The 26030-nt window shown below is 26.7% G+C and overlaps 1 protein-coding gene across 1 annotated transcript in view; it reads right to left on the bottom strand.

Annotated features, from left to right (window-relative positions):
- Positions 1–25908, bottom strand: part of wb (wing blister) — a 124860-nt gene extending 98952 nt beyond the window's left edge. Inside the window, exons 1-2 of the mRNA XM_015326063.2 lie at positions 24345–25908; positions 1622–1929 (exon numbers count right to left, since the gene is read on the bottom strand). Coding sequence (XP_015181549.1) covers positions 1622–1929; positions 24345–24456 — 420 coding nt within the window. The 5' untranslated portion in view covers positions 24457–25908. The remainder of the gene's footprint in view (positions 1–1621; positions 1930–24344) is intronic.
- Between the last annotated feature and the right edge of the window lie 122 nt (positions 25909–26030).

Genomic DNA, 26030 nt, shown 5'->3' with positions numbered 1-26030 from the left:
TATATATATGATTTATTTTACATTATTTGTTATATATTTTAATGTAATAAAATATGAACCTTGTCTTTTATTTTTAGTTAAATATTTATACAGTTCATTTGTTATATATATTTTAGGGTTATAAAATATGAACTTTTTTTTATTATATTTTATGTGTACAATTCATTTGTCCTATGTATGTATATATATATGATTTTGGTTAGATGAAAATAGAGAGAAGAAAGAATAATTAATGGGGGAAAAATAAATGAAAGCTTTTAGAGAAATCATAAGAGCGTGTTTTTGAACGTTCGTTAACTTCATTTCTTGGGCTTCCAATTTATGCCCCTTTTGTCGGTTTACAGAGGGTAAAATAGTTTGAAAGAGGAGAAAAGTGAGGTAGTATGATGCTGAGCGACGATAAAATGTGAAAGAAGGAAAGAAAGAGAGAGAGAGAGAGAGAGAGAGAGAGGGAGAGAGAGAAATTGTTCTTTCTAAGAATCTGGTGTTGTTGTTCGCAGGTATAAAACTGACTCAGGTTTTCTTTCTCTCTCTCTTTCTTTCCTCTTTCTTTCATTCTTTTTTTCTTTCATTTTTTTTTCTTTCATCTTTTTCTCTTTTTCATTCAGTGGCCCTTTAAGAAATCGTGAAGGCCACTGGCGAAAAACTACCTTTAACGAGCACCGTGGTCATCTTTTCTTATTTTTTGTTGGTTTATTTTTTGTTTGTTCCTTAAACTTCTCAGTAATGAGAACGTAGTAGTTGCTTGGGTAACCCTCTCAGAAAGCCGACATAAATGCAATCTCATCTATGATATATATAGATCATCCAAATGATCTATTTACTTTTTATATCTCGTTAATACATTTGATATTAAATATTTTACTTGGTTTTTCTATTTTTTCTTTTTTTAGATTGAAATTATTAATTCCTCTCTTTTAATACAAACGGTAATTAACTTTTCTCTTTTCATTTCTATCATATGTTTCATTAATATTGAAAAACGATACGAAAATGATAAGAATTATTTGGAATTTTTTTTTCTTTCGTTAAAATAAAAAATAATATTAATAATAAATAATGTATTTTCTATATAGTTGTATTAATTTATTGCATAAATGAACAATAATATTAAATGTAATAATTAATTTCTGTAATAATATCTTATACAGGATGGATCAAAAGTATCCAAATAACTTTAACACTATTTTCTATCAAGCGGTGTCAAAAGATACGTTTCAAAATTTAACTTTAAATTATTCATCACACAAGTTTAATAATTAATTTCTTTGCAATTACTATTTAAACTTTTTGTACGATAATTGTTAAATTAATTCAGTGATATCATTTTCCTCCAGCTGATCTTTGATTTAAAAAAGGAAAAAGTATTTCAATTGATAAAATATTAATTTAAAAAGAAAATGGTTTTGCACAACATTGCGATAGAAATAGTATCAAAAAGAAAATTAATAATCAAATTTAGTTTTAATTCATAAATAAATAAAACTATTGTAATAAAATAGTTGTAAAATATTAATATTAATAATTATGTAATTACTAAATATTTATAATTTAAATAAAATATAATTATTTAAATAAAATATCTTGTATATAAAAAAAAAAATCAACAAATAATACTGACTTGTTTGAGATCGAGAACAATGGTGACGTATTCATAGTTGTCTCCTCTAGCAAGGGTAGGACTTTGCCACCATTTACCAGGATTAGAATCTAAAGCATGACTGATATTGTGCCTTTTTCCAGGATCAGGGCTCCTTGAATCGCATACGGCGCATCTTGACGATTCCGAGGGTTTACAAAAAGTTTCGGGACCATCCTCGCCGCAGGTTGCATTCACAAATATTTCAGCCTTTGCGGCGACATTAAAGGTTGACGGAAAGAGGCCGCTGTTCTTAAGGCTTTTGCTTAGACCGTGTGCACCGATTTGACCTGTGAACGACAAAAGAAAAAAAATTTATAATATAAAAATTCAATTTATGGTGAATAAATAACGTTAGATGATACTTTTTTCCTTTTTTTCAATATATGTGATTATACGAATAAGTGTGTGTGGAAGCTATATAAATTAGATCGTTTCATTCAACACATATATATATACACACACACACCTCAATTATAAAATTTCTTAATAGACTTTCATATAGTTCTTCTTAAAGCCTATAATAATCGTTCTTTAACGATCTTCCAGGATTTCTACCATAGGTGGATAATTAACTTACGTGTTAGATTGAATTTATGGCTTATATATTCGTCGGTAGTTTTCTTGCAAGATTTTATAAAATATATGTATCTATATATAACAAAAAACAAAAATAATTTGATCACCGAAATATTTTGTTTTATTTTATTTTATTTCTTGTTTAATATTGTGTTATCTCTGTTTTAGGAAGTATGTTGGTTTCTTTTTAATAAATGAATAACATAATATAAAAGCATAATTCAATTAAGTTTTTTATTATAAAGGGGGTAGGAAGGACTGAAATATTTCCATCGTACACATTTACCCATCAAAAAAAGTATGACACATTTTTATTCTCACGATTCAAGTAATTGAAATAAAAATTAATAAAAAAAAAACATATTTAATGAACGAAACAAAAACGAATTTAATTACCAAAACTGTTTAGTTTTATTTTATTTTATTTCTTGTTGTTTTTTTTTAATTTTATTCGCTCTGTTTTATGAAGAATATTTAAATGAACGATTCGAGTATGGTTGAATCGATAAAGATCGAAGGAAACGATACCAAGGCGATAGGTTTTGACAGAAAGGTAAGGTAAGATCATCGATCCAACACAGTCGTCGCATAAGCGCAAACAGGTTGCTGTGGTCGACAAACGTGCCAGGAGAAGAATATCGTGAAAGTATGAACAGGTTCGCAGGAGGTTCCGGAGAAGAGTTGAGCACGCCCGTGAACAGGTTCAAGTAACTTCCACTCACGAAAGAGAGAGAGAGAGAGAATATAAAGGTGCGAAGGCACGCGAGAAACGACAGATTATGCTACCTTTTAAATTTTCTTACCTTTTTTTTCTTTCTTTTTTTCTTGCTTTTTTTCAATTTAACTTTCGCTTACACCTAAAATCCTTTTTTTTTAATTTTTTTTTTAAGCCTATACGTTACACGTAATCTTATTTTTATTTTTTTATTTACTTTGTTTTTTATCCTACTATAATAAATCTCATTTTAAATGAATAAATTATCTCTTTACGATTTTTATATTTATATTATTATTATTATTATTGTTATTAGTATTATTTTTATGTTTATGTATAATCGAAGATAGATTTAATAATTATTTATTTTATAATTAATGCGTATAATTTAAATTACATTTCGAAGTTACTGTTTTCTATTTTATTTCTTATATTTTTCTTAAATAACGGATGAAATTTAAAAAAAAATATGAAACAATAAATTTAACAATCGTATTTCTATTTACACGTTGTGCGATTGAAAAAATTAATAGTAAGGCATAGGTGGGGTGGAACAATGGGAGAAAGAAGTATGACTCGTTATTTCTCGTTTCGTCGTTTTTTCGGATATTTATTGGGAATATTTTTTGTTTAGGTAAAAAATAATAATAGCTTGGCATATATATATCGGAACTCAGGTGAACGTATTCCGCGAGTATCGGAGTCAATGATGATGATGATGATGATGATGATGGGTTTGAACGACGTCGACGCCTCGAAGCTAAAAAGAGAAAAAAGAAAAAAAAACGATGACCGAGAGGTGTATCCCCCAGATCGATCTCGTATTTTGCTTCTTTCTTTTTAATTTTATTTTTAATTTTTTTTATTTTCCTTAGATCTTATTTTTTCTTTTTTTTTTTTTTTGTAAAAAAGAAGGAACGATTATCGTGAATATCGGTGGTTAGTTTCCTCCCCTCGACTTGATTTCAGCATCGATATCGAACGCGTTCTTGGCAGCCAAGCAAGCAACCAACCAACCAACCAACCAAGTTAGCTTATTTTAACGATCTCTCATATTCAAATAAAAGTGTTGAAAATCATCGATAGCGATCGATTTTAATCGATATTTTCCAATGGAAATTGTTTTATATTTTCTCTTTTTTTTTTTTTTTTTATTTTTATATTAAAGACATACTTAATTGTATTATTTTTTTCTTGTTTTTGTGAAAGAAAATATTATAAAATGTTAGTAGGATCAATTAATTTATTACTTTAGCTGGTTAATATAATTTTCATAAATAATAGTTATTTTCCTTTTTTTTAAATTTATTTTTAGTATCTCAGAATATGATAGTTTCATGTCGAGTAATTTTATAACTAATTGGAATTTTATATAATAAATTATTATTTTTATTAAATTAATTCATACACACATACAGAAGTTGCAGTAGTTAAATTTTAATTAAAATATATTTAATAAGATTTCAGGAACGTAACTCAATATTAATTTTAATATTTTTTTTGAGCAGAATGAAATTTTAAATGATAAATTATTATAAACGTGTCGCGTACGTAGTATTATTGCACATACACACACACACACACACACATATAATACACCTATTTAAGTCGTACAGTAGTAAATTACAAAATTATTTAATTCAGTATCAATAAAATAAAATCTCAAATATAAAAAATGATTAGCAGAATAAATTATTATCAGCAAATGTGTAATCAATGTATTATTTTAAATAATATAAATTCACATACACACACATGCACGCACTTATTTCAATAATTACATCTGTATAATATCCAATAATAAATATTAAAAAATAAATTGTATATCAAAGATATCATTTGAGAATCATAATTCAAACTATTAAATGATTTAGTTATAATTATTACAACGGGATTTATTTATTATAAATATTTTGCAAGATAAATATGGACCGAATAAGAAAGAAATGAAGAAAGGAAGGATGACAGATTATACAATATTGCCAACCAACGTTAGAACTGTAAGTTCCCGGAAGCATGAGCTCATCTCTGGCGACCTAACAACTTCCTCTTAACTCCAAAATGAAGATACTTTCTCTTTTGAGAACCACAAACTATCACGATTCGATGTTTATTCGAGGTAAAAGGGATAGATAATTCGTATCTCTCAGAATCGTTTTATCTTAGTTAACATTTTATCTTTTCTTCCATTCCTTCTTTTATTTTTTATTTTTTTATTTGTTACTTAAACATGCACTCTCGCATAAACACACATATATATATGTTATAATTATATTATTAAAACGTGAAATCTGTTTATTTATAAAATAACTATATTATTCCTTATATATAATATTATTAAATTATAAATTAAAGGACAAATATATATACTTCAATTAATATTTAACTCGAAGAAAAATAAGTTTCCATATTGATTTAAAGAATACAAATTAGTTTCAATTCATAAATAGCCTAATTAAAGTCTACAATTTTTTGTATATGCTTTACCCCTACTCCCCCATCTCAAAACGTTTTATTATTCTAATACAATAATGGAATTGAACAATTTTAACAATTACACGTATACCAAGTTTTCCATGCAAATTACTGGATAATCTCGGCAAATTTTACATATGTGTAAACGCACGTGGTGATTGTGACTCGACCTAAGGAAAGATGGAACGAAGTTATTTCCGTCGTCATCAGTCACTCGTGCCGGTCTTAAGTTCTCCCTCTCTTCCCCTCCCCACCCTTTCAGTACATAAGAAATCTAGAAGTTTGTATAAATATGATATGTGTGCGTGTTGCGTATTTGAGTAGGATAAAGAAAGATAAATAGAAATAAATACGAATGATAGAACCTATGTTAAATATATATATATATATATATATATATATATATATATATATATATATATATATATATATATATATATATATATATAATAATATGTTGAAGAAATAGAACACATTTCAATATATATTTTTTATTCGATTTATATTTTATTTTTATTAATTTTTTTGTTCCAATTGTAAAAAATATTTTTTCTTTTTTTATCCCTTAAATATTATGAAGAATATTTATATAGGAGTTAGTTACGATTGATCTTATTAGTAATAATAATAATAATAATAATAATAACAATAATAATTTGACATAAGAGAAATGACGTTGAGAGATTGACCGGAGATTGACGGGTAAAGAATATTACAAGAAGACAAAGGAGTTCTCCCATATGTACATATGTGCGTATATATATATATGAACGGTACGGAAGTCGACTGTTCATTGAACGACAAATCGTTTAACTCTGACATGACTCACACGGTTACGCTTCGTTCGGATAATATAATTATTCTACGGAGTTCGTGAAAGTTGGGTCTGTAAATCATTTTATCGGTTAGGATGCGCGTACGATTGGAGACATTTATCGGTATTCGTTGACTCGTCAAATTTAATTATGTAAAGTAAATCACAAGTTGAGTTATGACAATAAATAAATATTTTTAATAAATATTTTCAATATATATATTATTAAATGTTTTATTATTAATATTATTAAGTTGTGATCGTATTCGTAAATGCACCACATTTAATTATCGAGTAAATCATGTGAAGTTATAAAAATGGTTTAATAAATATTTTCAAATATTTTTTTGCGTTAAAAGAAAAATTTGAAGAGTGCGATGACGTGAAATTAAATAATATTAAATATTATATAGATAATACATTTAGTTGCATAACACAAATTGATATTACATATGATATTCTATGCATTATTTTAATATCATATCATAGCGTTATTATTTATAAGATAAAGCAAATATTTTAAATATTTTTATAATAGTTCAAGAAAAAATCTTTTTTTATTTTTTTTTATGCACTTAAATCTCGAGATAAAAAGAAAGGTGAGACAGATAGATATAGTTATATAGTCGCTTAAGTTTCGTACAAATTTCCTTTTCCTTTTTCTCGTATCTCATGAATGAGTTGCCCTAAGGATTTATTTTGAAAGGTCCAAACTTCTCTCTCTCTCTCTTTTACTCTCTTTCTTTCTTTATGGCACGTTCACGATAAGGTGTTTACAAAGTCCAGTTAGGACCCCATATCGATACGAGAGCCCACTCACACTTGGTGGTCCTTATGACTAATAGTCCTGCGGCCCTTTTTTCGAATATCGTTTCAAACACGATACTCGCTTCTCTTTTGCCCCACCTATTTACATATTACAAAAGAAACAACGTTGAAAGAAAGCAAGAAGCCACTGATTTAACGATGGGGTTGGGGGTAGGATATTCTTCGTATAAAATAAAATCCAAATTTTTAACCTATTGAACCACCTGTTGGAAAAAGAATCCTCTATAAACTTTTGATATTCTTCCTTTTATTATTATTATTTTTTTTTTATTACCTCTGTTCAACGAGTTACTAACTCGTAGATTTAAATTACCAACAACTATAGGGATGAATCATTTGTATTCTTCGAAAACTTCGTAGACAATTTTTTTAATAAATTATAGTTTACCTATTGTATATCATAAATAATCATTTAGTGCTTAAGATCAAATAAATGTTTTCCTAATTTCATAACGAATTACCGTATCATAGGTGAAAAGAATATCGTGGGTTGGTATAATAAGTTTGTCGGTATAATAGTATTGTTAAACCCACTCGCACTATGTCGCATAATTTCATATAGATTGTAGAAAAAATATAACAAATATTATCCAATGTGTGGGTTCAAAAGTTCATAGAGTTATTTAAAACAAAAATAATAATAGAAAGAATATCACAAATTATCATTATCGAACTATTCTAAACTTTTAACAGTAATTTTTGTTATTTCACAAATAAGACTTGTATAGTTTTATATAATTTATATATATATAAAGTTAACTCGAGAGATTTGGAGAAAAAAATAAAAAATACTTAATTAATTTGTCAAATCACCTAGAAATGTTTTTTTTTTTTTTTTTTAAAAAAAGAAGAGATAATTCGTTTAAGTATAAAAAATAAAATAATTAGGTAAAATGAATTTGTTGTTATTGAAATATGTTATAATAATTGAATAAATTTTTGAACAAATAACTAATTAGCGAATTAGAGTTAGGAAATTGAAATGTAGAATGTCAACATACAAAGTCCCACGCAAATCGAATGCAAAGTATTACCTCTTAAGTCTGCCCACTGCTGTCTGCTATGTTAATTGCGAGACAATGGCGCCAACAGGAAGAACACCTATGTATAAATGTATGCGTAGTATGTGTAGTATGTATACCATGCAACCACACGCATCTATATATATAATGAAATCACTATCACAGGACAAGACACCGAATCTTACGATCGAACGGAGGCGTTAAACTACTCTTGTCGTGCATTTATTATACGACTCGATGAAAACTAACTGCTAATACTCTCGTTTGTTGATCGAGACGTCACAAAATGACGAGAAGTTAGCGTGTTACACCCTTTTGATAATATAATTACAAACTAATCAATTTCTTTCTTTTATTTTTATTTTTTCTATTTTTTTTTTTACGACGGAAAAATAATTATCCTTTATATTATTTGTAATACATTAATTTATCATAAATAAATAAATATAATGAAATAAATTGTTTTCGTTTATGATGATGTGAAATAATTATTATTAAAAATATATGTATTATAATTTATCTAATTATTTAATTATAAATAACTATATATATATATATATATTTTATGTAATAAATGAATATATCATAATTAAATGACATAGTAAATGTTGTAGAAGAAAAAAAAATATTTTAACGATAAATAAAAAAATTAGAAAAAAAACTAAGTGTATAAACAGATGTTAAAAAGTAATTAGTTGGAAAAATAAGGATACGGTTCGTGTCGAAACATGAAACAGCTATTTTCTTGGAACCCTAAAAAAGGATTTCTATTTTTCTTTCTATTACGAGAATGAAAAAGAAAAAAGGTATAGTTGCACGTGCCAGTTTGGAAGAAATGTCAAGCTTTCCGGAAAAGGTTTCCTAGCATGAAATCTTTAATTCATCGTCTTCTTTTCAAAGCATGTATATTCTCGTTTGTGATTCGTTGAAACGTAGGAGCCATTGACACTCTGTGAAAAGAAAGTACCCTTCCACTCGTGCTTGACAAAGTCAATTTTCTTTTGGTCTGACATAAGTGCACGTAACTGCAAACTGTCACCGTCTACGAGCAAGTATGTTTCTTGTTCCCAACGTTATCATTTCGTGTGAACTACTTAATCCAATTATTATGTAATTAATTTGCACACATCCACGAAGTAATTTGTCTTGCATATGTGTTTATGCGCATGCGTGTAAAAATAATATTTAAGAACAAAAAATTAATATAATTCTGTTATTTGAATTCTTTCAACGATGCTACAAGACGAAAAATAATCGTATTAAAATATTGATATGTTAAGATAAGTTAAGATAAAAATAAATTTTTCGTGTGCTTATCTCAAGGAACATTTGTAGTAATACCACTTTACTGTAATTAATTTCTTTATATATTTAATTGAACAGGGAGAAAGAGGAGAAGAGAAGGAATAGTGTAACTCTCATCTCGGTGGTAATTAAATCATTAAAGTTAATTCTTAACGAGTTCTTACAAAGCTCAATGTAATGCTGGCGCCAGGACAATCGTCTCTACCCGATCGTCGAACGGTTGTTTCGCGAACGCGATCGATTTATCTTATTCATTCGAGGCCATTTGAGTCCCACGTTCGGATTAACGCTCATGCGTGACACACGAAACAATTTTGAATCGGTAATCGATATTCATCAATTTTTATATTTATTAACCTAAAAAATTGATCAAAGTTGCTTATGTGATTCAAATTAACGAGCATGCGTGACACACGAAACAATTTCGAATCGATTATCGATATTCATCGATTTTTATACTTATTAACCTAAAAAATCATGAAAAAATCGGTTAAAAGTTATTTACATGATTCCGATTAACGCGCATGCGTGACACACGAAACAATTTTGAATCGGTAATCAATATTCATCGATTCTTATATTTATTAACCTAAAAAATCGGTCAAAAGTTACTTACATGGTTCGGATTAACGCATATGCGTGACACACGAAACAATTTCGAATTGATTATCGATATTCATCAATTTTTATATTTATTAACTTAAAAAATCGGTAAAAAATTGTTAATGTAGTTAATAACATTTTTCTTGAATAATTATTTGGAATAATATTATAATCTCGTAGCTTTAAAAAACAAGGCCAGTGATTTTCTAAAATTGATAAATAAATAATCTAGAAAATTCCTGAATGAAAGTAATAAATTTTTAAAATCACCTAACAATTTTTGATCCAATCTAGAAATTTCAAATCGTATTTTATTTACAATTGCAATTAAAACACAAAAATTGATTTAAATCATTTAATAATCGAGTAAAATTTTAAAGAAAATTTTAAAAAAATACTACTCGTAATATTTTCGAAATAAGAAAAAAAATATGAATTTCCAAATTTAAATACTTTAGGAAATATTCAAGAAAAAATAAAAAGAAAAGAGAAGAAAAGAATAGAAATAAAAGGTGTAATTGCATTCCAAAGATAATCGAGTACGTGCATTGTGTGACAGAGTCACGACGAGTTTTACTAAAAAGATGAATAAGAAGAATAAGAAGATGAAGGTGAAAAAGAAGAAGAAGAAGAATCACATAAGAGGAGTTTAAAGCTTACAATCGGCCGTTCCTATGGGACTTATGGGGTCTTGGTCTTGGTCTTGGTTGTAACAACAAGTGGTTCTCAGGCCGATAAGCCGACTCGCTACCACGACTACTTTTCTAGCAGAAGAGTTATAGGTAAAGATAAACTCTGACACACGACTTAGTATTACCTTAGTATATACTCAACTATAGTAAAAGCTTCAACGAACAAAGATGTCCATTATCATAATAGAAAATATTTCTCGAACATATTCATAAAATAATCTTACATTTGAAAGTAATTTATGTAATATAAAACAAAAAACTAATATACCCCATTCCAAAATAATGTCCATTAACTTTTAAGTTAATAATAATAATAATAATAATAATCATCATCATCATCATCATCATAATTATTATTATTATTATTATTATTATTATTATTATTATTATTATTATTATTATTATTATTATTATTATTATTATTATTATTATTATTATTATTATTATTATTATTATTAGTTTAATGGAATAATCGAAATTTGAATTTAAGTTTAGAGATTAAATTTAAATTAACAATAAGAAGTATAATTATTTTTCTTGAATACTTTTGTACAATAAATGAATTATTTCGATTGTTAATTTGACACGTTACGAAAGATTATGAAATAATTTTTATGTGTCCTTTTGTAAGAGTATAATTATTTTTTTTTCTTTTACTTTTTATTTCTGACCAAAATACGAGAAAAAAGGGAAATTGATGTGTCTCAAGGAACATAAGTTTAATTGCCGAGTCCGACAAAGGATCGTACAGTTCCTACTCAGAATGACTCGTGAATTCCTTTCAGTATACAAAGTTCCTGTCAACTAACTGACACCTTTACAACAAAGTCTATCCTTCCATTCTGTTATCTTCTTTCGAAGTTGATCTCTGGAAGGATATAAAACTGCAAATTGTTGCTTTCAATCTTTAACAATAGGAATTATCATTCTTCCTATCACCAAACTTAATCTAATCTCATGAATCGGTACGTTAAAATATTTATTCGAAATTATTTCAATATTAATGAATATTAAATTAATGAATAATATAATAATACATACAATTATAACGAACAAAATAAATGAAACGTAACGAATGAGAATAATAAAATGAATTAGTGAAAAAAATAATTAATTGAATAAAACAATGATTAATATGCTAGGACATAAATATATCACTGGAAACTATAAATCCAATAAATTTATTAGATTTAATCTTCTGGATCAAATGATAAACGATTTTCTTCATATGAATAGAAATATAAATATAAAATAGAACTATAATAATAATAATATTATTAATATAATAATAATAATTCATACAACTATAACGAACAATATAAATCAAATGACACTAATAAAATAAATGAAATAATAAATCAAACGTAACGAATGAGGAATAATAAATGTGTGAAAAAATAATTAATTGAATAAAACAATGAATAAAATAAACTAGAATATAAATATATCACTGGAAACTATAAATCCAATAAATTTACTGGACTTAATCTTCTAGATCAAATAATACACGATTTCCCTCATATGAATAGAAATAGAAATAGAAGTAGAAGTAGATGTAAAAGAAGAAAAATAAAAGTAGAAATTACTGTACCGGACATACGCAAACATACACACACACACACACACACACACACACATACATATACATAAACATAGAGACATTTATATTCATTTTCTCTAGTGTGGTCGATCAAGAGAAAGAGCAAGTAACATGTTCGAGCACTGATCTTATCTCTCCATCGTTGCGATCTTATTTACATTAGCTATCCCGACACGAGTGATCGTATTAATTAACAGTAAGGATACATATCCTTTGGGTTTAACCAACGTATAAAGGAAAAGAAATAGAAAAAAAAATAAAAAACATCCTAGAAAAATGAAACAAAAATAAAAAAATAAAAAAATAAAAAAATAAAAAAAAAGTAACTAGAAAGCATAGAGAAGTTAATATCGTTTAAGAATTAGAGAAGACGGTTTCCTCTTTATAAGAGAAATCTTATAAAATTTATTTATTTTTCTGTTTTACAACTAGAAAATGAACATTAAATTAACGACCAGTGAAATAACTGTTGGGTAGTATCCTGGAAAAAGCACGAAGCAAATGCATGTATATACGTACGTGTAAATGTGTATCTTGTTCTTTATACAGTGTAATGACCAATCTAAAAATAAGTTCTTTTAAAGCACACACAAACTATACTGACATTGCACAGTAAAGACTGTAATCACCTTCCTTTTCATTACCCGTCGGGAATAATAATACAACCGTATAATCGATCGATGGTTAAATCTCAATTCTCATTCTTTTATCATATAATCCACGAACAACCAGATGTTTAAATCGTTTTCACTTCTTTTTCTTTTATCTTATTTATTTTCATAACTAACTAAGCGTGCGAAAATATAATAATAATTATTATAATTATTATTATTATTATTATTTACTTTTTATACTTATCCAGATTATTTGTAGATTTGTTTTTCTTCTACTATTATTGTTATTTTATTCATTAAATCATATACTATATTTTCTTAAATAAATTAATTACTTAATAATTATCTAACGTATTATCTTTGTTACGTTGGATTAATAATCAATAATAATATATTTTTTCTTTTTTATACCAAATTAAAATCTTACCCTCGTAAGTGAAAATTCATTTTGATGAGAATAATCAAATGATTTTTTGCTTTGTATTAAATATTTTTCAATCGAACGTGAAAGATCATTGAATATTTTATTCAATAATTATTGCAAGACTAGGAAGATCATTTTTTTCTTTCTTTCTTCCTTTCCTTTGATTTTTTTTTCTGTGTTCATCCCCTTTTCTAAGAAAAGAGAAAGAAGAGTAGATTTTCCTTAACCGTCCTCAACCTTGGCCGTCCCTTTTCTTCTATCATTTCGAATGAGTCTCGAGGATTCTAAAGAACAACATAGAAGCAAGAAACTTAACTTCAACGTGCACTACCCTAAACGGTAAGGATGCAATTCTGCGTTACTGTAGGAGAATAAAAAAAAAAGGAAGAGAAAATTCTTTTTCAAGTTTAATTTAAACCGAAAGAAATATTATTATTTGAACGATTTAAAAAACCTTTACTTCAAACAATTCTTTCTACGAACTTTAATACAAATTTTGTCCTTTTTTTTCGTGAGAAGAAAATTATTTTCTTATTTTTTATTTTTTTACAATTAAAAGAAAAATACTTAACGATATGCGTATATTTGTATGTGCATGTGTGCATTAAAAAGATTACTCAACGTGTTTCTAAACAAAGTGTGTTATAGAATTAGGCCAAGTTATCCTTTGGTAACACGTTTCCGGTTTCTTTGGCGCCTCGAGTCGACATTTGAAGAAGAAAAAATAAAAGAAGATATATAAAAAAAAGAAAAAAAGAAAGAAAAGAAGGAAGGAAGGAAAGAGCACGCGAGTAGGCGCTATTCTCGAAGATGCAATTTCGGTCGAGTGGGCGGAAACTATGGTGAAAATACGAAGAAACGAAATGGATATTCTCCTATTATATTTACTTTCTTTCATTATTTTCTTAGAAATTATAACAAATTTTTATCTATTTTTTTCTTTTTTATATGAATTATTATTATTATTATTATTATTATTATTATTATTATTATTATTATTATTATTATTATTATCATTCAATGCTGATCCTCTCTTTAATTTTTATAATATATTTAGTGTATAATATTCATATATTAAAAAATAAATAAATAAATAAATAAAAAGTATGTCACAATTGATTATTGCATAGTTAAATATTTCATAAGATTTTTTATAAAATAAAAAATAATAATTATAATATATAGACTAGTTCGTACACCAATCAGAAAGATCAAAAAATTAAATTTACTGAAAAGAATTCAATATTTTAATTAATATATATATATATAATATAATTACGAGATAAAAATTGTGATCTCCAAAAATAAGTGGAATGATTTAAAATTATGATAAAAAAAAAAATAAAAAAAAATATATATATATATATTTATAATATATAAATAAATAATTAATGATTGAGAATGATGGATAATGATGAAATAAAGTGAGTGTATTTACACTATAATAACATCGTGTTTGTTAGTCGATTTATATACTGGTAGTGAAGCTATGCGAGACTATCGATTGATCGAAAGTTTCTCTTACGATGCCAGAAAAGGGTAAGAGCTCGTTAAAACACGAATAAGAATAAAAAGACTTAAAGAAGAAGAAGAAACGTGCCGTCCCTCGTTGATCCTTCGACGAAAACCAAGAGAAATCCTGATTTATACGACTAACCATCCTAGATTTATGTATATCGAACACAACTAAAAAAACACACACACACATGTGCATTCATATATAGAAAGAAACACGTGAGACAGGTAAAACAATTTTAAACAGAGTGGTAACGTGTGCTTACCCACACTCAAACTACATGTATTTTATAATACTCGAATAAATTCTTTTCACCATATATAAAGATATACTCTTCCGTTTTATCGAAGAGTATAATCATCTTTCTTATCAAGATATGATCCAAGAAGAGATAGATACATAGATATATCATTTGAATTTCTTTCAAAGCAAATTCTTCGAATCTTTGACCAATCGACATTATTTAAATAACATTTTCATTTAACTTTCTTATTACATTTCACGATATTTATTTATATTACTATTCAAGATAGAAGATTTAATTTTAATTTAAAATATAATATATGATGGTAAAAGTACCGTATGTATATATTATAACATGTAATATGTATAATTATATATTAATTTATATTCAATAGTAATTATATTGATGAATATTATACATGACTTGCAATTAGATAAAAGATTTGTAAGCACGCATATATTTTAACTTTGATTAAATATTAATGAAAAATGAATAAGATGCGATGGTTATGGCTTTGTTAGTGGTATTGACATTTTAGTGACAATCTGGTATAATACTCGAATAACTTTTCTCACCATATATTATTTCTTATCAAAATATGATCTACAAAGTTAGATAGATCTTTAACCAATTGACATTATTTAAATGACATTTTCATTTAACTTTCAAATTACATATTTATTTACATATCATATTTAATTTTAATTTAATATAATATAATATAATATTTATTATGTATTGATGAAAGTATGTACCGTTTGTATCTGTCTAATACGTGGTACATAGAATTATATATTAATTTATATTTAATATTAATTATATTAATAAATGTTATACATAACTAACAATTAGATAAAAGATTTGATGAAAAACTAAATATTCACGATAATAGTGAATAATAATGGCGCTGCTAGTGTTAGTGATGATGGTGATGGTTTTGGTGATGGTGTTGGCACTTTAGTGACAATCTCCTGTCTCGTTTAATTTCGTCGTTAATATCGGTGCGATAATAAGGGAGGTATAAAAGGGTTACACAGAGGCGTGAGATCGTTATCCGATATCTCATCGTGATCCATACTTGAGCTTGAACAACGGCAGACTTTGTTGGAATACAAATTGTCTTTCTCTCTCTTTCTTTTTTCTTATTCTTTCTTTTTTTTTTAGAAAAAGAGAGAGATAGATAGAGTGCATTAAACTAGTCTTTTCTTCGTTCGAAGAGAACCGGGACGATGCTCGATAACGATCGACAAGATGCGAGCTAAGCCGCCTATGCTGTTTTAATCTATTTTCGAGATCGCGCGAACTACGCGCTCGAGAAGATTTCCTATCAACATTTTTTTTCAGTCTTTTGTTTTTTTTTCTAATTATAATTACAATAGTTTATTTTTACTTCGTCCTTTCCATTAAGTTTTTGTTTTTTAATTAACCTTTAATTAACCCTCAATCTCTTACGGGATCAAAAGCACCTTTTAAGATCCGTTTTCACGATTTTTCGCTCGTTTTTTATATTTTTCGATATTAATGTGTAAATAATTTTTTGTATTATTTATATTTTCGAGATCTCGTACAAATTACGCCCTGGAGATTTACTATCACATTTATTTTTTTTTGTGTGTCACACGTTTTTTTTAATCATAATCATTATTCTAACATATAGTTTATTTTTATTCATCATTTTCATTGAGTTACTATTTTCCTTTCTAATTTCATTTCACGATTTTCGTTCGTTCTTATATATTTTTTATTTTTATTGTATAATTTATTTTCTAGTATATCAATTAATTTATTTTTCAATTTGTATTTTGGTATTTTAACACTGAACCTCTACCACGCATTTTATAATATATAAAAATAAAAATAACATATGTTGGAAATACGTAATAAAATTACAATTTATACCTCTCAATTATGTTTTACTATTTTATTTATTATCATACATCATAACAATCGATATAATTATCTCGTTTTTCGATTATTTCGAACTACACGATTGTTACTTTAACTTTTATTCTAATTTTTTTAAATAAAAAAAAAAGATAATTAATATTATTATTATTATTATTAAAAAAAATATGATATAATAGAATATTAAATTCTCAAAAAAAATATGTATAAAAATACCAAATACTGAAGCAAATAATTCGACTAAACTAATTTACACTCATACACATACACACACGCACAGGCACACACATATAATATATGAATGCATAAATCTATTGAAAGAGAACCAACCTAAGATCCATTCATTCACAAAGGCTTGTAAAATAAAAAATAATCAAGGTGCCGATTGCTATTGAATGAAGTAGAATATGCCTTTTTATTTCGGAAGAAGGTTTCAGAATCGGCCTTAGACGTGATTATAATGCGATCGTGCGAGAAAGACGAACAGCATCTGGCATAAGAGAACTTCCTGTCCCAAAGCAACCTATTTACGAAATGCATGCACGTGATCTCTCTCTCTCTCTCCCTCTCTTTCTTTTTTTCTTTCTTATTCTCAGCATTTAATATCCACATCCGTTTTAATCGAATAATACCAGTCACAATTAATTTCAAACTCATTCATTAAAAAAAAAAAAACATCGTCAAATAAATTATTATAAATAAGAATTTTTTTTAATATAAAACGTTTCCTATATTAGTTGCCTTTTACTCGACAAGCTAGGATTCCTCAAAACCGCAAGGGGTTCACTCTCTATTATTATTATAATTATTGAAAGATTATAAATATAATGGAAAATAATTGAAGAATATATATTTACATATGCATTATAATAATAATTATATATATATATTATTAGTTACTAATTTTTTTAAATATATAAGATTATAATAACATTTATATATATATATATATATATATATATATATATATATTAAATAAATATATTATTTATATATTTGGAGTAATATTATAATTTTATATTTATATTTAAAAAAATAAAATATATATATATATATAATGTACGGGAAACAATCGTTAGAAAAAGTGTTTTTAATAGAAGATAAGCAAAAGGGGGTTGCTTTGTAAGACACAAAAAAGCGTGTTGAAGATTTACACGAGAAGGAAGGAAATTCCGTTGCTTGGCCAACAGCAACCATTAAAACGATATCTCGGAGCTAATTGCAGTGCAAGTTCTCATCTCTTTTTCTATCTCTTTATCTCTATCTCACTCTCTCCCTCTTTCTCTTTTTCTTTCTCAAGAGGTGGTAGCACCTCGATGATACTCTTCCAAGTACACTTACTCCGCCAGAACTCTGGCTTCCTTCTTCTTAACTTCCGCCTTTCGAGTACCACCCTGATACACTCTTATACGACCCCTTCTTATTTTGAACTGTACTTCTATTATCTTACTTTATTTTTATTTTATTTCTCAATTGGTTCACTTTTCATTTTTTTGTTCTTTTTCTTACTTTTATTTCGTGTTTGTGTGTATGTATGTAATTACAGATAGAAATTGATTCGATTAATATTTTGACATTGTTAAAACATATACACTTATCACAATGTTTTTTCTGTGACAATTATTTTATTTATAATATTTTATATCTTACGGTATTATATTTATGGAAAAATATTATATTTCTATTACGTCTATTAACATTGTATCAATTACATTTTTAATCTTTAATAGTGTGTACAAATTTGGAATAAAAAGTATACTACAACTAAGATTAACATAAATTGTAATTATTAACTTTTTCATTGAACATAAACGATATTAATTACATCTACTATTTCAAAATATGTTAAACGAAATTATCAATTGGAAATGTTTATTAAAAAGAAATATATATTATATATCTAAAATAACAATGTTTATTTAATAACGAAATTAAATTTGAACAATGACACTTTAAAATTTATTTATTTTTTTTTTATTACGAAATCTATACTACAAGCATCGAGAGAGAGAGAGAGAGAGAGAGAGAGTTTAATTTATTTATTTATAAAATAATTACTATTATGAAATAATTGATAATTATTCGATTAGGATAAATAGAATGTATCAGAATGAGAAAGAAAGAAAAAACGGAAGAAAAAAGTGGTTGGATTGGTCGGTGTCTTGTATACTATCTCTGAATCTTTATAAATAGACTAGACTTTAGTGGTCCAGACTTTGCCAAGTTTAATACGACAACGAGATCGGCGAAACTTTGTTCTCAAGTTCTCTCAGACGAGCCTGTCGAGTTTCGAACACTCTGAATCACACCTCTGGTTAAGAGCAGACCTTTCAAGTACCATGAACGATGAAAGATTTGAGTCCTTGATTCATTAATAAACTCGTTCAAGATTGACAAGGCGTTAACCGATTATACATTTTAAATTTGTTTCTTCATTTATTTTTATTATCCATACGTCAAATTAACTTATTATTATCTCTCGAACATTTCATAAATCATTAATAACAACAAAAATTAAATTAAAATTCTTCATAACAATAAATCGGGTGCGTGCTATTGAATAAAAATTTAAAATGAAATCAATATTAATTTTACATATTAATTAAACTAAAAAATATGATTTTGACTTACAATTAGATATCAATGTTAATTGTATAACATGAGTTTAAATAAAAAAAAAGAAAAAAACAAAAATTATTATAATACATACAAATGAAATTATACACACAAATTAAACTAAGCAATATAAATTTCCTCACACATCTAAATAGAAAAATTAAAAAAAAAAAAACATATAAAATACATATCATAATAATTTAAAAAAAAAACATATCATAATAATTTAATTATATCAAATTTTAATGTATCATAAGTCAATTGTAGTAATAGTAGTAATAGTATTAGTATTACAAAAAATAAACCAAAATACAAATATTTTATTACACATAACATTGAAGAACATCCATTATATATATATATACATATATAAAAACAACCAATGGTGCATGGGATCATGTATTGAAAAAAATGAAGACGTCACGATGATGGTGGGCGCCCATAAAGACGAATCATCACATGGGCCACGAAATGCACACGACGGGATAGCGAATATCATAAATCATCCGGTTTCTGGACGCCACGAAAGGACAGAACCATCTCTCTCTCTCTCTCTCTCTCTCTCTCTCTCTCTCTCTCTTTATACATTCTGATAAACGTAAACACGCGTGTTAAATCCCCGAATGGAAGAGAAACGAACGATTATTTTCGTCGCGTGGCAGACACGCGTGACGCTTGTTCATCCTTCAACATTTTCTCGCCTTCTTCTTCTTCTACTTCTTCTTCTTCTTCTACTTCTTCTTCTTCTACTTCTTCTTCTTCCTTTTATTCTTCTTATTCTTATTTATCTTCTTCTATCTTCTTCTTGTGACTGTAACTCTGACTCCGAGTCTGAATCTGTAAGTCTCGTAGAACGAACGATTAGCAGCTTGACTTAGAATTAATGCGAGGAAGACCGTGTGCGTCTACCGTCTGTCTGCTATTTTAAATGATACCATCCTATTCGTCTAAACTTAATCCCTTTATTTACTATATTCTCATTCTCATCATGATAAATAATTAATTTTGTGTGTAGTCGAGGATTTTGTAACTATTCGTAGAGAAATTTAATTCCAGAAAAAATGAGAATGTAATAAACGTGATTTCTTACATGCTCGTTCATTTATAGTTTTCTTTTTTTCTTTTTAGAACAAATTATTCGACGAATTTAACGTGTATGGAAATAAAATTGTTTCTTTTTTTTTTTTTTTGAAATATTGCTAATAAATTAAATAAATAAACGTTTGAAATAAAAGATAAGTAAATTCAAATGTTTGTATTAAAATAAATTAGCTACAATGTTTTTCCAATACGATATAAAAATTAAAATATTATTTAATACGTTAAATGATTAGAAAAATAATTTATGATAAAAAAACTATTTAAATATTAATACTAATTAAAATATTCAAATTCGTTCTAAATTATCATCATTGTAATCGAATAAAATAATATTGGTGTAACACACAATTTACTTTATTAAAAAAATAAAAAAGAAGCAAAATGCAGCATTTGAATTAATGAACAACGTTAAGGTTCTAAGAGAAGATAATTCAAAAGACACATGGACAACTCATCGCAATAAAAGCTACCGAGAAGAAACAAAAGGACGTAAAAGTAAGTAACTAAGACGATTGGCATATTCAATGGCCTTAATCCAATTTCATTCTCTCGTATCTTGTTTACCAAGTTATTCAGGAACTATATGTAGAATAATTCGTATCGGAAGTTAACCTAGACCCCTATCTAATCGAACATTAAAAAAACATTTAAAAGAAAGAAAATTATTTCACAAAAATAACATTATTAAAACAACAAAGCAAACATGATTCATAGTACAAGCAATGGTTTAAAAATATATAACAAAATAAATCTATCACATTTGATATAAATTTGTAATTAATTATTGATACCTAATTTCGTATGAAATGCATGTATAATTTAAATCTTAATATCAATCGCGTATCCTTAATTTTATTTTTAATTTTTAATATTTAAGACCGACAATTTTGTATTACAATAATTGTATTTCTTTTTATTTTTTTTTGAGTTGTCCGATTTTAATAAAAATTTCAAACGTTTCACATCTACGTAACAATCATTAATCGTGCATAATAAAATATTTCAAAGAAAATTTCTTAAATCTTATCGAAGTGTATGAAATAATATAATACAAACGATTACTTTTATTTGATAGAAACCAAAAACAACAAACAAAAAAGATTACTGAGTAAAGTATCTTTTTTTTTAAATCAAAGAATGAAGTATCTTATTTGACATTAAAGAAAAGGACAGATAAAATCCCATTAAGAATGGATGAAGGAAACTCGTTGTATAATCTATCGGCATAAAATTCAAACAAGCAAGCAAATAAGTAAGTAAATAAGTAAGTTTTGCGCAAACGTTTAGATCTATATACTTGTTTTCTATCTAAACGGTCATTGGTGAATGGTAGTTCTCTGTGTCAGAAAGAGAAAGATAGATAATTAATTTAATTACTTACAGGGAACGGCTAACTTTTAATAGTTATACTTAAACGTAAATAATTAACGTAATCGCGTTAAACGTACCGAACGCGAATCTTTTCTTTTTTTTTAGCAGACGAATCGATTCATTTGAAACAAAACCAAAAAGAAAAAAGAAGAGAGAAAAAAATGTATAACAAATTGGCGAATAATGTCATTAGAAAGTTGACCGAATGAAAATAGAACTTACGCGGTAAACACTATAAACAAAATATTTTATTTACATTGAAACGGATAATTATTACGAAATGTATAACGAGGTATGTAAACGTAACAACATAATTCCGTGGTAATAAAATATTGAAATAATTACATTCAAGTTTGTCAGGTATGAGAAAAATGATAGGATCGTGGTAACAGTAAAGTAAAAAGATGTGTTGATGACAAAAAAAAATAAAAAAATACTATGTGTAGCTTTTAATGGTTTACGGTATATCTCGAAAATCCAATTTTGAAAAATTAGTTGGATTATATAATATCTAGAATTTTTTTTATTTTGATTTATATTAGTAAATTCATTTAACATACACACAAATTTCAAATGGTGTTTTCTTAAATTAAGTTTCCCAATATAATCTTGAGCAGCTATAAAAGAAAATTATATTGATCCTTAAATTATGGGGAACCATAATCGTATAAGATATGAGATGAAGACATACATTTAGATGAAAAAAAATGAAACATACTTCATAACGAATTTAAAAATATTCATAAATATTTATAATAAATAAAATAATGTAAATCTGCTAATAAATTTCCTTCTTAGTAAGTATGTGGTTTATATGTGAATATATGAGATGAAAAAAATGGGATAGAATGGATAAAATACTTTTCAATACACATATACATCACAGTTATCATAGTAATGTATCATGTTCATGTTAATGTGTCCCGTCAGCAAGAATTATTTATTATGTTCAATAAATTCGTGTGTAATATATATACATTGACCATTTATTTATTTATTCAAAAAAAAAAAAAAATAACCAAATGCATTTATTGACCAATAGAAAAAAAGAATATTTACCAACATTTAAATAAATGATGAAACAATTGAAATCTTAAATTAGTAATATAATTAAAACGTAAAATGGTTAAAATCACTGACCCTTAAAGGGATAAAAAATCGTTAAACACGTTTAGCGCCCACCCTTTCTTGTGGTGTGTGAAATATGTTTAAGATAGAAAAGGATAGATTTATATGAATTAGTATGAGAGAGAAGAAGAGATAAAGAATCGATGGTCAGAGAGAATGCCTTTGATCGTGTCCTCCTATTGGGCAAGGCGTAAAAGGGTGACGTTTACACTGTAGGGTTTTCCTTGCACACTAGTATAACGCGTATATTGCACCCTGTTTTGTAAGTGTGTATATACATATATATATTTATAAGTATATATAATACTAATCCACATGAGACAGAGAAGGAGACAAATAGAATCAAAATAAAATAGTAAAGGGAACATTCGTTGCTAAATATAAAGCTTTAAGAACCCGGGAGGTGCAGAATGTTCCTCCTGACACTTAATATTCTTGGACAGAAAGAGAAAGAAAGAAAGAAAAAGAAAAAGAAAGAGAGATAGAAAGAGAAAGAAAGAAATAAGAAAGAAAAGTAGAAATCTTTTACGAGGTCGACCTTCTCTGGGTCTTACGAATACGTGAAAAATTTTACCCATCTATTTTTCTTTTTATTTCTTTTCCTCGTGTGTGCTCGCGTGTTCATATGTGTTACGATTTGTTTCTGGACCACACGCGTTACACATATTTCATATAAAGTGGAAGAAATAAGAAAAACATTTTACCTATGGTTCCAATTAATTTTGTAATTATTTTTAAATAATTTTTTTCCTTTTTTTGTTCTAATTAATAATAAGGAAAATATTCTTCCAAGTATACTACGTTTTTATTAGGATTTTTGTATTATAATTGCAATTTTTTTTTCTAGGAGAAATAATATTATTATCGATTATATTAATTAGATAAAATAATAATAATTAATTTCTAAACAAATGAGAATCTTAAAAAGATCAATAAATCAACGAATAAATATGTTATATTATTTGTCAAATTAGTATACTTCGATGAAACCTATAATAACAGACGTAAAAAAAAAAATAAAATACATTTACACTGAAAAATAATAACAGATAATAAATTATTATCTGTATTATTGCAATGAAAAATTTTGTTCTCGTGATCCTCTTCACCTTTCTCTCCCCCTTTAAAAATAATTAACATTATAAAGTCTTACCATTTTTAAGTCCACGTTTAGAACCACGGGCTATCGTTGGATCCCATAAGACGAAGGACGACAGCAAAAGAAATCGTAGCATCCAGGAAAAGGTCGATGATCTCGACGCCATAATGTAAAACAAATAAAAAGAAAGAAAAAAGAAAACCGAACCGAACGAAACAGGTACAACGAAAACAAAAAAAAAACACAAATCAAATCCTATGTGTTTCCTCGATATCTTTTTATTTTTCCTTATAATTTGGACGATCTTTCTTTTGTAATTTTTTTTTTTTTATATCTATACGTTTCTCGTATCGTTTTCTATTATTCTAATCCTATCCTAGTCTTCTTCCAAGATTTTTTTCTATCCACATAGAACCAAGTTGATCCTCGATCCACTTCGTTCTTACTTCTTCGATCTTTCTTCTCACCTTCGAACATTTCCCACGGTTTATCCGCGAGAATCGATCTATCGAAACTATTAGATCGTCTTTATGAACTTACGCGCACTCGATATCTGATTTTGATTTGAATTGATTTATTTATATGTTTAAATGTAAATTCAAATTAAATGTATGGCGAATAGTTTTAGATCACGAAAACTCTAAACCGTTCGTTTCAAATTTAAATTATTAAATTTAAATCGATAAATGTCAATTGTCTTAATCTTAACAAATTATTATTATTATTATCATCATTATAATCACTCATATTTTTAGATATTTTTTAATTACATTAAAAAAAAGCAAAAGTAAAAAAAACCTATTGTTTTTAATCCGTAAATTAATAAATTATTATTCCTCCGTACGTTGTAGAAGAATTTTGATTATTTTTTAATTATCGATCACTCATAAATTAAATTTTTATTTGATCATTATTTAATATCCACTTTATTGGTCGAGTTTCATTTATATTCACGTAAAAGTATGACACAAAATTAACGAAATTATTTCAAAGTGATATGACAAACTCTGACTTGCTCTTCCAACGGTCGAACTGTAAACTCAGAAAAAAAAATCAACAACACAACACTACCACTACAACAACAATAACAACAACACAACCATCAAACACGGATAATAATAATAATATTAAATGTATTTACGTGACGTGTACGACACGAACGTCGCAAACGAACTGAGCTGTGACGCTCAGCATTCTACTTACAAACCAATGCTTCGAGACTAAAACTCCCCCCACCATCAACACCACCTACATCACCATCACCATACCATCACCACTACCACCCTTACTTTCCAAGCTCTTCCCCCAAGTTTCTTCTTCCTCTGATTTATCTTTCTTTACACTACTCTAGTGTATATTATTATATTTATCTAAATATATTATTTGTCTTTTGATTTCTAAAAAATTCCAGTTTTAATCTAATAAAAAAAGTAAATATCCTTTTTTTTCATTTAAAAAAAATATAGACCAATTTTATTCCGTTCGATCGTTTGCAATTCGATTCGTAAAATCGAACTACGTGATTTTTAATTTGTTATCATACAATAATTTTTTTTCCTACTTTTTATTCTACACGTAATTAGAAATAAAAACAAAAATGCAATGGACCTTCGTTATTCTTTTAATATTACTTTGTAAAATTTATCCTAAGAAAAATAATGAATATAAATGAAAAAAAGAGGGAGAGGGGGAAGATCTTGTTAACCTATAAAAAAGAAATTAAAATTATAATAATGGGCA

The sequence above is a fragment of the Polistes dominula genome, unplaced genomic scaffold (assembly GCF_049000335.1).
Source record: "Polistes dominula isolate Pdom_NZ unplaced genomic scaffold, Pdom_raw_medaka contig_73, whole genome shotgun sequence".
NCBI classification, from domain to species: domain Eukaryota; kingdom Metazoa; phylum Arthropoda; class Insecta; order Hymenoptera; family Vespidae; genus Polistes; species Polistes dominula.
This window is presented reverse-complemented; position numbering and strand designations above follow the sequence as displayed.